Source organism: Halichoeres trimaculatus, unplaced genomic scaffold, assembly GCF_033239565.1.
Source record: "Halichoeres trimaculatus isolate MK-OKI-2021-1 unplaced genomic scaffold, fHalTri1.1 fHalTri1_scaffold_11, whole genome shotgun sequence".
Lineage (NCBI taxonomy): Eukaryota > Metazoa > Chordata > Actinopteri > Labriformes > Labridae > Halichoeres > Halichoeres trimaculatus.
In genome coordinates this window covers 8,432,125-8,446,242 of record NW_027437189.1, presented here as the reverse complement: position 1 = coordinate 8,446,242, position 14,118 = coordinate 8,432,125, and the positions used below count along the sequence as shown (strand labels likewise).

Here is a 14,118-nt window from a genome sequence, read left to right as displayed (position 1 = left end):
AGGATGAAAAGATTCTTCTGAAGCCAAAGGGGTCTGCTATCATTTTTGGGCAGCTTGAGCGGTAGAGATGTTATTAGCATAAATTATCTCCCCCACCAAAGAGATACGAACATGCTAGCTCCTTTCTGCTTTTCACACTTAATTGCCCTATTTACTGAACAGTTGCCCATGGACAACAAATGCACACGCGCTCTGAGATGCATGCAGGACAACAGACAGACACAAGCCAAATAGGGCATGAGTGATACACTGAACTATCTGCCAAACAGCATTAGATACAGTACGGCTGGGGAGGCAGTAAAGGTCCATTCAGGCTGCATGTTGGACTGGGAATCCACAGTGAATGTTAAATATTAGTAACATGACCTTATTCGCTGAGCCATGTCTGATGAGTGTCTGTGTTAAAAGGTTTCCAACAGGGTTTTCTGCCACAAAACGTCTTCAACAGACACAATAAACTCTCCTTCCTAACAGATACTTGTTGCATTCAATGTGTTCCCATATTCTATTTTCAACTTTGTAATCATCAGCAGTGTTTATGTTTCTAAAGAGCAAAACAGTCTCCTGCTGCAGCGCCTAAAAAAGCCCCACTGAAGTGACCCAGTAAGCAGGAGAGAGGTGAATTATAGATGGCTGTGCTTAATGGACTCTTAGCTTCTCTTCACCTACCCCAACAAGCTCAGAGTGATGTTATATAAGCAGTGCCAAGTGTGAGATGCTTAAGTTTCAGCTTTAATGCATCACAATCCCAGCAGAAATCATATTCCTCTCTCTGTTTTATGTCAGGTGTCTGAAGCAGTCTGAAATGCAATGATTAACCAGGCGTCACGTGTCTGTAAATAGAGATAATAAACGTTGCTGTAGGTGGGGTAATTGTCGGCGAGGTCTCTTGTGGAACACTGAAGGAACAAATCAACTAGATTGACTTCATTCATTCGGCCGCTCAGGTCATCTCCATAACCCTGGAGGGCCATACAGGATGTTAATGAAGCCCCCCACCCCCCCACCCCTTCAACCTGCCCCTCTTTCCCTCCCATCTGACCGGAGCAGAGCCCCCGCTCCAGCCCTGCGTGAAGTAGAAAACCATTCCTCCTCCAGCCCGAGGGGGTCTGTCACTATGGTAACGTCCTGAGGCAGTGACCACATGTCAGAGGGAGTCTGGGGGCCATAAGTGGACCGGAGCTCTGGCATGAGGAGGAGGAAACACTTGGCTAAAAGTAGCCTGCTGCTGGAAACAAGTAACCTGAGAGATGATTCAATCACAGCAGGTTTTCTTTGTGTCTTTTCTTTCTCACGTTTCCCCTCTGACCTGTGGCCAACCTGTTGCTCTCACTCCGTAATTCATCACTAAAACCTGTCTCTGCCAAAACATTACAAATATTAACTTTAAAATAATGTTAAATTAAAAACAGTCTAACAAAAAAAGGATTCTAATACACAGTTACAAGTGGACTCCACATTTTAAAAAAGGACTGTCACGGTTAATTGATTTTTTATGTTCGTTTTTAATCTTTCCAACCACTTAGAGTGCTATTACACTTCCTGTCACGTTATATAATTATTTTCATCCATACACATTCACACACTGCCGGCGAACTCAACAGAACACATCACTACAGTAGCTGGGATTGAACCCTAAGCTTATTTTATTCCTATGTTAAGCAAAGAGCTTAAAACCAGCAAAAAATATATATATATATATTTTTTCCATCAAAATGAAAAAAAAAAAAAAAATCAATTTCTTGTACAGTATAGTTTCAAAACAATACAAGAAGATACACTGTGTAAAAACAGCATTAGGCCAATCAATAACCTAAATTTAAAAAAAAAAAATCAATATCTAAAAAGATTTTCAATTACGTCTGTTTTCTACAAGCAGAAACAACAAAAAGAGTTATCACATTTTTTCAGGTAAGGAATCAGAATTCTGCAGATTTATTTCTTTTCTTCTTCACAAACTTTCTGTAAACTGAAAATTTAAAATGTTTCTGACTTTTGGTTTGAAACAACGATACATCTGAAGCTGTCGCTCGGGATCCAGGAAGTTGTCACGGTAAATAATTCATGTTTTCTTCTTGGTATTTTATGAAGTTGGAATTTTTCTCAAAAAGATAAATAATGAAGTTACAGCTTGTTGAGGGTGTGTGCTATGCTTATGCTTTGAAAAATGAAACCACAGGCTCCTTAATAGTGAGAGCTTCTGCGCTGGGCTTTATTTTAGCTGCTGGAAAAGTTCAATAAGAGTCAAGGAGGGTTCATTGTTTATTTAACCTCTGCTCCTCGGACTCAAGTCTGAGGAATAATTCAGCAGTGACAATCTTCATTTCTCATGAACAAATGATGATCTCTAGAACAACCTTAAAAAAATAAGAAAGCCAAGATGATGTGGAGCTGGAGTAAAACTGTATTATTATTGGGAGCTGTTTCAGTTTGATGATAAAATACTTGAGCTGATTCCTTTGTGTCAATTATTACTTCAGAAGATGATTCATACTAAACGTAAAAGAAAAGCCCTCAGCAGACCTCGTTATTTTAGACAATGATTCCTCCGCTGACCTTTCCCGTCCTTGCCTCGGCTCTATAATCTCAGCTTGTTGACAGCGCTGTGAAGCTGTGCTGTAATGTACAATCACACATATGTGATAAATCCTGACCTCCGTGATTTAACACTGTCCGAGCTGCAGGGTCACTGTTAGTGTCAGGGATGATTTAGAGGGACCCAGAGACTGCGGGGGCACCCCTAAACCTCAGGATAGATCTGCAGCAGCTACGCCACAGCCACACTCAAAATAAGGATTGCAATGCAAATCTAAAACATCAATTTTTGGACATTTCTTTAATCTCTTTGGTATTTCATTATATATTTCGGACAGTGGAATCTACAAGTGGTGGTAGAATGATTTCACAAGGGAGAACAGCATCTTTAAAAAAAAAATCACAATTTCTTTTAAAAGCACCTTTTATTTATTAATAAGAAATGTCTGTTCTGACTGTCAATGGAGAGAAATTTATTCATGTAAAATTAGTGAAACTAAAGCAACAAGTGCAAAAAATAGCCTGTTTTTACTTGTTGATTGTAAGGTTCTGCATGATGAGAAACTGGTGGAGAAACTTCCTTTTAATTAAACAACATATATAAATTTAACCACTGTAGTAATGAAAAAGACAAAATTATGCACTTTTTATAACTAAACTGTCACTTTTAAATTGAATAAAATGTGATCACAAGTGTTAATTAACATTAAAGTTAAAATAACCTGCTGTGGATTTGGTCTGGTCATGAGCATACTTGTACCTCTTTGTAAGAAACATTCACATATTTGGGTCTTAAATGATCTTTTTAGACTTTTTAAAGCTATTCTTTTCTTAAGTGTTTTCAAAACAAATTATTTAAATCAATCAGAAATTGGGAAAAGGGCGATTGGGTACTCTGCACCCTCCAGTTGCAGAATGACTTTAAGCTCAAGGAGTTGGTGTCCTTAAATGTTTTTAAGTCTAAAATGAAAGAGATGGAGGCTGGCTGTTTAAGATGCCAGTGTTTTAGCTCATTGTTTGAACAGTTATTTCTCAGAATGTGGTTTTAACCCATTATCTTGCGTTTTATTGACTGTGCTTTGTCCTTTTTTGTGCTTCCTGTCTATAACTTTGTGTTTTTGCTGCTGCCTGTCTTGGCCAGGTCTCCCTAGAAAAAGAGGTTTTTAGTCTCAATGGGACCAACCTGGTTAAATAAATTAAACAAATCTTATAAAACAAATCAGAAATCAAATTGACTTTGAGACACCATATTTGCCAGTTTAACATCTTCGCTGCATTGATAACCACTGTCTTTACAAAAAATCATAACCAGGCCTTGGTTTTTGGTTAACTTTGTTCCCCTCACTCAATCTTTCAACGCCCCAAACACTGTAGAAGTGAGTTACAGTTTGAAAAGACACTTTCTTTATAGATAAGTGGTGCTGTTGTAACATAAAATTATAATTATAACAAGATGCTACTTTTTTAAAGATATAATTTAAAGGACAGAAAACTGTCTTTTATCTAAGTCAATCCAAACACCTGATCAGATGTGAGATTTTTTTTCCCAAATATCACTTGAAGCATGTATTTCAAAACCAAAAAGGCAAATTCCTATTGGCTTACTTCAAATGGAAATTAATAAAAGCGACAATAAAACAAAAACAACTCTAATTAGGCTCAGGAGAATTTCTGATCATCACAACCTCAACTCTACTGCTGTGAAATTACCAGAAAAAAAGAAAACTGTAGCAAAACAAAAAGAGTAAACATAGATTTTCATTGCCATGTTGTTCATCCACATTCCCTCTGGTGTTTTAAGCAATATAGTTTTATTTCTGCGTTAATAAATTCATCAAATGAGTGATGTTTCAACGGTTTCCCGTTGAATCAAACAGGTGCATCATTTCTGTCTCAGTGGAGCATTACATTTAAAACAACCAGTAGATTTGCTTGTTCTTTCTTAATATTCTTTCTTCATTTCTTCTTCCAAGAGAACAACAAATGTTTATCTCTAATAAGAAAAATAAAATGTATAATGTAGCATAACATTGATAAAATGAGCTAATAAATCCTTACAAACAAACCAACCCACAGATAGCCGGCCAATTTAGCAAGCACGGATCTAATTCTAGATTTCACCCTAATCAAAAAAAATGTAATTAATTAATCAGATAATTCACTGCCACGCATGGCGGGACACACATCTGTGCAGCCGTAATGGGGAGGGAGCGCAGTGCAGCTCTGGTGCTTCCCTGTAGCTCGCTCGTCAACACTGCTGGAATCCAGAGCAGCTTTAATAAAAGGGTCCAGCTCTCCCAGACGCTCAGATAACCTCTCCTGTACTGTATGGCTGCCCTCAGAGTGTCAGCACAGTGCAGCGTGGCGAAGGAGCCCAGAGATCTGAGGCTGTCTGAGGTAACAGAGATGACATGAGGGAGGCAGCGCCTGTACAAGGCAAACATAAACTGTGCCACTTCATCTGAAAACAATGGGGGACAGGACACTGAGTGTGCTCTCATCCACATCTCCATTGTCTGCCCTCCTCTTTTACTCCTCCTCCGAGCATGGAGCATAAGCGGGGTGAAAGAGGGGAAGGGGAGGGGAGGAGATGGGGGAGCAGCAGTGGGGGCAGTGGGGGTCTGGCTGTGTTCTTTCTCCTCTGTCTGTGTGCGAATGCACAGACGGTTCAGTAGTAATTTGATGTGTGTCCCCGGGGACATTTGATGGATTAAAGCTAAGCAGCTCCATTTCGCAGCACCACCTGATCTTCCACTGCCTGTGCCCCATATAAAGGCTGGCGTGATTGCTGATCTCAGCTAGTCTGACAGTCTCTCTCCCTCCTCTCTCTGTCTGTCTCCATCTCTTCTCTTCCTCACTGGTCCCTTAAGCCTGCTGCATCACAGGAGCTATCCAGTGCTGAACAGGATCGCTTTTATTTTTTATTTTTTTATTTTTCCGGGGGAAGCTGGGGGAGCCAGAGAGTATCACACAGCATTGCCGTCAGCCTTGTTCTCCACTGGTTTCCATTTTCTTTCTTATCTTATGTTTTTGGCCGTTGTCTTCACATTAACCGCAAGGATTACTGTCAAGCCAGCTCAGCGCGCGTGCTTCCTCAGAGGGTCTCTTTCATTTTCTCTCATGCGTTTTTCTCAGCTCTGTGTTTTTATCCATTGAAACATGCCCCGCTCATTTTTGGTGAAGAAGATCAAGCTTGATGATTTCTCTTCGTCCAATGTGGCCAACTCCAATCATCACCACCACCTGGACGATTCGTTCACTTTTGCACGCTCCATCACAGACTCGGTGACCAGCCTTGGGGTCCGTCTCAGCGAGAATGGTGAGTGAACATGCCTCCAGTCTGCCCGGTTAAAGATGTGTGAGCGCTTGTGCCTGTGGACCGCTCCGGTGCTGATTTCAGCACGCCTGACATTTCCACACTTAGCCCAGATGGCATCCTCTTTTGTTTTTGTGTCGGGTGAGATTTTCCTCTGCTTCAGCCAATAACATGCTCGTAGTGTGTAAATTAGTGTGAGACGTTACATGCTGCCAGCTGATTTTTGCATTAATATCCTCAATAATCCTCTCCGCTGACACCCCACCCCCATCACCCTGCTCCCAGACTTTTGTTTTTTGACTCCGGTGAAGGACAGACACAATTCAGGTCACAGCCGCGGATTAGCTTATGTAAATAGGGAACAAAACGTGTGTATAATCAGGAGAAGCTCCGGTTACGTATTTGTATGACTGTACCAACCCTGTGTCGGCTGAACGCACATACGCTGACTATATCTGGCCGTCATGTGGACTAAAAAATTCATGAATATGAGAGATGAGTATCAGATGATACATTTGTCCTTAGCTGTTATTGTCCTTGAGTTCCCATCACAGTCCGATCCTCCCTTGCCCCCCTCTTCCCATCCAAATGGAGCATGCACAGTCTCCCCACCCCCATCGCTCCACTACATCTTTCTCTTCCTTCCGGGCATTCGAAAACTAGCAGGGGTTAGAGTTTCAGCCGTGCAGGCCCATCGTCGCCACAAGAGACATCAACACACTGTACAGTAGAGCCGGGAGGGAGGTGGGGAGCAAAAGGGAAGGAGAAAAAGGAGACAAAAATGCTTGGGGCAGCAACGAGGCAGATCACGTGACAAGAGGTTGTACAGTAAACATGAAGAAAGGCACATAGCTGCACTGTGGTCAGCGCGCGGCGGGCCGGCCACAGGAAACTCCGGTCTGAGCCGAGAGGCGACCTTCACTTTCACGCTCGGCGTTAAGCTCGTCGCTTCCATTTTGTGGCCACGTTTAGGGGACCATATGTGTGTCTTTGTTGTGATTTGTGAGGTTATTTTCATGGCGAGGGGGGCTTCACAGACCGCAGCTTAGTGCTGTGATGATGCTGCCCACCTGTTATTCAACCGTGTCTATAACAAGGCCAAGTGAATTTTGGATGGGTCAGGATTAGAGGAATTAAGAGGAATATCTGGGCTGAGAGGGAAACTGTTATTGCTGCAACATTTTAAACAGATAACCGGATGATGATGAAGGAATAAAACAAATAAATGCATTTCTAAGCCAAAGTAGGCATATTTTTAGCTTTAAATAAATGCTGTAAACATTTCCTGCTGCATGAATTTACAGCTAAATAATCTATTTTAACAAACACTGATCCTTAATCTGTTGTTCAACACAGTGAAAATAAATATATCACTGAGAAGAAAAGAGCATAAACACTGCATTAATTTGGACAAAAGATTATTTTCTCGCTGAGTCAAAAGCAGAAAAATAAAGGATTTCTCAGCGTGACTGAAATACCTAACATCAGCACTTCTGCCGCGCCAGCGGATTTTCTTTCCCCCCATTGTGGAGACATTTGACTTGAGTGTCTGTCGAACAACAAAGAGGGGTGGCTGAGAGGGTCCATTAATTACATGCTTACTTTGCATTAGAGGAATGAGTCTATGAGCTGTAAAGGCTGATACAGCGCAGGTCCTAAATGATGAGCTCCATGTCTGACCTTGGGTAACAGGAGCAGAGTAAACAATGCTGCTCACACCGATGCACGCTCACGTGTCGAGAAAAAGATCCCAGCTCAATAAAAGGACATATTGTGTGTAGTGGAGAGGCCTCTTCAGCTGTTTTACTCAACAGCGTCACTTTTTAACAGGTGGGCTTGGAAAGAGGGAGCTGATGAAGTTGCTGAAATTGTTAATGAGGTGTTAAATTTTTTTTTAGAAAAGAGGAAAAACATGTCGTTTTTTTTCCCATTTTTGGTCCCAAAATGTTCATCTCTCTAACAAAAAGAGAGATGAACCTGTGCAGTGCAGCAGAATCCTGTGTGCACAAACCTGCTGCTTCCCTGTCCCGAGGTGTCATGCCTTTGACAAAGTGTGTGTGTACGTGTGTGTGTGTGAGTGTGTGTGTGTGAGTGTGTGTGAACAGAGCCCCTTGGGAACAGAGACGCTGTAGTAAGAGAGCACTTCAACTGATTTCTTAATGGCCTGTTTCTTGGAGGCTCTTCAGCGTGCTCCCTGCTGCACACAGGTGACCCTCTTCACAAACAACGTGTGTGAAGCCATGTCTGACATTATCAAGCCTCCAGCACGCTGTGCTCAATAAACTATTACTGTGTGTCGCAGATACTTGATCTGTTCCTCGCACCTTTTCTATCTTCTACGCAGCTTGTCTGTCCTAACAGCTGCACTATTTTACATATGATAGCCTATTGATCACCTCTAAACTTTGAATTTCATTAAAAAGCAGTCAATAACTAATTTCCACCGCTTGCTGCACACACTGCTTAGGAATGGCTTTTTTTCTGCAGTTATGCACTATTTCTCTCAAGAAAAGGAGTTTCACTGGATTTTATATTTGAGCTCACATGTTGAACCTCCAGAATATCAACACTGGAGGTGGAATCCATTTAGTATTTATTAAGCTCCTGATATTCGCAGCACAAGAATGTATTGAGTGCTGTTAGCTGCCAGGAAGCCTTTTAGCTCCTCTGGCACCGGGCGGCTTCTGAGGAAAAGAAAAGACATGAGTGATGCCAGCAGATATATATCTGTCTGAAATCATGCTCTGTACAGTTGGGTGCATTTAAATGAGCTGTGGTGCTTTGTGACATCATGCTCGGAGAAGCAGGAAATCCTACAGGATGTAGTGAGCGATGTAACAGGTTTATCAGGCCCAGAGAAGTATTTTTTTGTTTTGTTTCTCAATGAAATATAAAAAGATCATTCAGAGAGAATTAACAGTGCAGATATTTGATATAATTAGCAGGTAAAAGACTAACATGACAGACAAGAGGTCTTACTTAGGAGATGTTTCAATGTGAATCTTCTTACATGTTCATCTTCACGTAAAAATGTCAAACCTTCCTGCATCATTTCACCACTGAGCGAACAACCTGTGAGTTCTGGAAAAATGCAATTAGCTCAGTGCTGCCACTCACTCTTTTACCGTTTCCACGCAGGGCAATCATCCAGCATGATAATCATGTAATCAGCAGCATGTCACTGTGTCCTTATCCATCACAACCCCTGGCCAACTGTGTTTGCGTGTGTCTCTTACCCAGGCTACATCCAGGATTACATCACGCCATCTGTATACCAGGAGGAGAAGAAGATGGAGCACAAACTGGCCTCGCCAGTATCAGACCCCCTCTACACCCAGGTGAGCAGCGGAGAGGAGTACTGCGACCCCGACCTGAAGCACCCGGACAGCCCGCAGTCTGGCATGACAGCCAGCGGCTTCTACAGTGGTGAATCGGAGGCCCTGGCCGAGGGTTACACCATGGATGCCTTCTTCATCTCTGACGGGCGCTCGAGGCGGAAGGGAGACAGCGAGAGCAGGGGAGCGGGCTCCAGAAGCAGCAGCGCCAACGACGGGCCTCAGGAGAGAGGAGGAGCCGGCATCGCCCGCCACACCTGCAACGAGTGCGGCAAGACGTACGCCACTTCCTCCAACCTCAGCAGGCACAAGCAGACGCACCGCAGCCTGGACAGCAAGATGGCCCGCAAGTGTCCCACCTGTAACAAAGTGTACGTGTCGATGCCGGCGCTGGCCATGCACATCCTCACCCACGACCTCAAGCACAAGTGCGACGTGTGCAGCAAGGCCTTCAGCCGGCCGTGGCTCCTCCAAGGTCACATGCGCTCACACACAGGGGAGAAGCCCTTTGCCTGCGCGCACTGTGGCAAAGCCTTTGCTGACCGTTCAAACCTCCGCGCCCACATGCAAACACACTCTGCCTTCAAGCACTACAGATGCAAGCGCTGCAATAAGACCTTCGCTCTCAAGTCCTACCTGAACAAGCACTATGAGTCAGCTTGCTTCAAGGGCTCTGCAGACGAAGACGACTCTGGATCAGAAAAGTAACGGCAAGGAAGAAGCAAATTTTTGAACCTCTGTTTGTCGGTTCACAACCAATAACCCTGTTCACTCTGCCCTCCATGCCTTTTTTCTTCCCTTTTTTTAGAAAGCAATATTTTCACTGAGATTACGTGAAGAAACTCTAATGATTATGGCAAAGACAATTTCAAAAGATGCTGGATTTTTTCCCTGCACAGTAGCTAATCGTCCACAGAAACATACAATCAAACAACCTTCCCCCAAATAGAGACTGTAGATGGTAGATGTACACAATTAAGCAACATGTGCTTGCACGGACGTGGGCACATGAAAACACACACTGACAGTCACACACAGACATGCACACACTCACACACAGACACACAATGTACGCACGTGTGCTCACACTCTTACACACACAATTATATATGAGGCCTGGCATGTGAATTTTTATCAATGACTATAATGATATTGATATCAATAGTAATAATATTTAGATTCCTGATATTTTATAGCAAATAGTAAAAAGAAAAAGAAAAAAAAATCATAAAAAAGGACTAACAGTGTTCTTTTGTTTTTTAGAGACAAAATGACCTCTTGTATTTTTATGCTGCTTTTTATTTGCTAAGAATTGAATTCTTTTGCAACTGCCAACATGAACTTTTTATGAAAATGTGAACTATGACAGTATTTGCAAAAAAAGGGAGATCATTTTAAAAAGGTAAAAAGACAAGCCCTTTTTTCACACCAATGTTTCAATTCAACGGATGTTATTTTTCTATTTGATTTTTCTAAACTTATTTTTTTGTGCTTATTATCCCTCGTTGATCGAAATCATCTTTGTAACTGTGGGTACTCAACAAAAAACGATTTGAATAAGCTATACAAGATCACAGACCATAGGTCACTCCAATCAGTTTCTGCACACGCAGAGATTTTTAGACGTCTAACCAGCCTGTTGAACAGGCGTTCACACACTGTCTGATCAGATTCATAGTCTCATTCTGACACTTGGACTAACACGCTGGGAGCCAGACCAAATGATCTAAAGTAATAAGTGCCATGTGTGGTCGACTCGTCTATAGCAATGAAAACTCTCGTTGTTCTTCCTCCACCATGGTGGCTTGCATTGACTCAGCTGCCTTTATGGTGCATCGCCCCGTCTTTACGAGCAATCTCCACCCAGTGTTTGAGGTGCTCCCCCTCCGCCTGTGTTACCTCAGAGTGAAGGTATGGACTCACACACCCTCAGTTACAAAGTGACACTCAAACTCTTCTGTTTGTCTCTTTTATATGTCGCTCAAAGCTCCGCCCACGGTTTCGATGCATTTCATCTATTTATCATGTAAATACTTTATTTATCTACCTATTTATCTATTTATTTATTGATCTTATTTTGTGTATTTATTGAAGACCTGCTCATTTGTTATTTATCATGTATTTATTTATTGTTTATTATTTAAAAGATGAACATCCATTGACCTTGTAAGATGCTGCTGATCTTCAAAGAAAATGTTTATATGCATGAAAACTGTAGAGAGTCCAAGGGACTTAGTTTTTTTTAAAGAGGAACAATGTACAGAACCAGTGTTAGGAAACTTCAAATGAATGAATGCAGAATCAAGTTTTTTGTTTCCGTGGCAATAACTGTACTGACGCAGCGATTGACATGTTGAACAATCACAGCCATCCTGTTTTCAGTTGGTCTACGGCAATAAAAGCGAAATGAAATACTAAAAATAAACACTAAAATATCCATCATCTTGATGGCTTCCAAAAGTCCAACGCCTCGTTACTGGAGATTTTTGGCCCCTTTGAAGTCTTTAAATCTCAGGCAATAAATATATCCCAGAAATGGCTGATGTGCACATACACATCAGTGTGGAAATGTAACACCATCCATTTGTTAAAATCAGACAGCCAAAAAATGTAGGTGTAATCTAGCTTCAGTGAGGTTTTAAAGGTGCAAAAGCAATAATGCTGAGATGCAGAAACTCTGAGCAACACTAAATCCTTTATACAGTGAGTCCAAATCTGCCCTAAGTGATATTTTGACTGGAAACGGCTGCTTTTTTTTAAAATCACTGTTTGTATTATTTTAATGTTTTCTTTGTTTTAGAAGCAAGCGGGTGAAAATAAATCAGCTCAGACAGCTGAAAGGCAGGTAGAAACTAACTGTACTGCTGGAGGGTTACACAACAATGATTCTCATTTAGGTCACAAACATAACAAGGCTTCTAAATAGAGTTCAAGTCACTGATGCTTCCAGATCATTCTGAGCAGAGTCAAACAGCTACAGGGAAGAGCTGAAGATCCTAAAAAGCACTTACTAAAAAGATCACACCCTAAACCGTCTCAGTAGGGAAAGTTTGGAGACAGTTGTAATAAAACGGTGCGCTATAATGCACTTCCAACTCCCCCATCATTTGTCCTCTCCATCAACCCCCCTCCCCACGCCCAAAACCCAATACCAGCCATCCTCATCCAAACCCAACTGCCTCTAAACAGACGCAGCGAGGATGAGATGTGCTGAAGTGGGATTGGCGGAGGGTGGCGGAGTGTGGGAGGATAACAGGTGTTTGCAGACAGACTGCAGATAGGGAGCGTAATTGAGTCGGTGAGCGACCTCCAAGGGGAAGGTCAAGCACCAGCAGGCAAATGCACTGTCAGCTATTTGCATATTCCAAATGGATGACATGATCGCGGTAATGCTGAGCTCGCCCCCAAAAAAGAAAACATCAAATAACAACCAGGAGACAAAAAAGGAAGAGGAGTTTTCTCTCAGTTTGTGCTTCCTCTTCTCTCCTGTTTAGCCATCATCCTGTCAATGGTCGTCTAAGTGCTACAGCTGAATCACTGCATGAGAGCATCAAACCACCTGTCTCCTTATTCACTTGCAGAACACACAGCTCGGCACGTCGCTGGATTCTTCAATTGACGCAGAGTCAAATCTTTTTATATGATTTTTTATTTTATACAGGACAGAGAAAACCTGGGGACTGTTTTAATACAGCAGAAAAAAGCAATGCGATCATTAAAAAGATCAATTGGGAAAAAGTATGCAGGCTCTAAGTGGCAGCGTTACAGATCGTCTAAAGAGAAAATACTAATTACAGAAAACAAGGCTTCTCACTACAGATGTAGGGAAACATTGTTCCTCTTTGATGATTTTGTAAATATATCTGTAAATATACCACAGCAATAATATGACAATGCATGTAGACATTTAATTGCTCTTTTTCTATTCATGTTGTCTTTTTTATTAAAAAAGAGACAAATACAGGAACCAATTGCAGTCTGGGTGGCCATGTGAATCAGGGAGTGTCTTGATTTAAAAAAAAAGCTATCTGTTGTAAGTTACAAACAAAAACTTCCAACTCTGTGTATCCTCAAAGATTTGATCATGTTCTGTATGATTTTTTTTTTTTTTCTGTTCTTGTTTTTCTTTTATTTATGTGCCCGGCTTGGCTGCGCAATGAAAAAGTGCCAAAAAGTATGATTTCCATGACAAAAGCCTTCAACATATGGTTGGCTGCTTGAAACCTTCCATATGGTCCTCAAAGAAAAAAAAACTGATTAAGATTTTCCACTTTCTTTCTTTCTCACTCTCTCTGTCTCTCTTTATCTTTCTGTCTGTTTCAGCTGAGTATGAAGAAACTTAAGCCATGATTGCTGAGGGGTGTTTTGATTTCTCTTAATCTGCTCAATTACTACTGATGACAACAATAGCAATGATAACGTTAATAAAAACAATAGCACAAGGAACCACTCACATGTCTGCTCTTATTTCTTTCTGGATGCTTGAATTTGATTTCTGCTGAAGGAGAAGAGTTGGTTTATTTTTACCGGGGGAGAAAACCGTCAAATTTCACGGTGCAGATGTATGTCAACAGGTCCACCTGTTCGCTCAGGTGTCACGTCCTTCTTTTTACAAAAGTGCGTACACGTGAATAATATGAAACATGCTGAGAAAACAGTGTTTCTGGAATTGTTTATAAAAGCTCTTCGTCAAAAGAATAATCACAGTTCAGGCGGCGGTGTACCATCAGCTGCGCCTCCTCTGTCAATGTTTGATGTATTTCATGAGCTTTACTGTCAATTTACTAACTTTTAATTCCACCACAAACCGCAGAAATGCCTCTGTCTTTTGTTTCCTCTCAGCAGCTGAGAGCAGGAACGGTCAGAAGACCTGACAACACCGACACAGCTTTGAGTAAGAGTTCCTGAGATGTCGGCGTTATCAAAAGGAGA

The 14,118-nt window shown here is 41.8% G+C and overlaps 1 protein-coding gene across 1 annotated transcript; it reads left to right on the top strand.

The window, feature by feature from the left end:
* Window positions 1–5,215: 5,215 nt before the first annotated feature.
* Window positions 5,216–13,649, top strand: scrt2 (scratch family zinc finger 2). Its single transcript, XM_074681469.1, has 2 exons — window positions 5,216–5,854; window positions 9,092–13,649. Exons 1-2 carry the CDS (start codon window positions 5,695–5,697, stop codon window positions 9,892–9,894), a joined length of 963 nt encoding a protein of 320 aa, XP_074537570.1. The 5' UTR covers window positions 5,216–5,694; the 3' UTR covers window positions 9,895–13,649.
* Window positions 13,650–14,118: the final 469 nt, after the last annotated feature.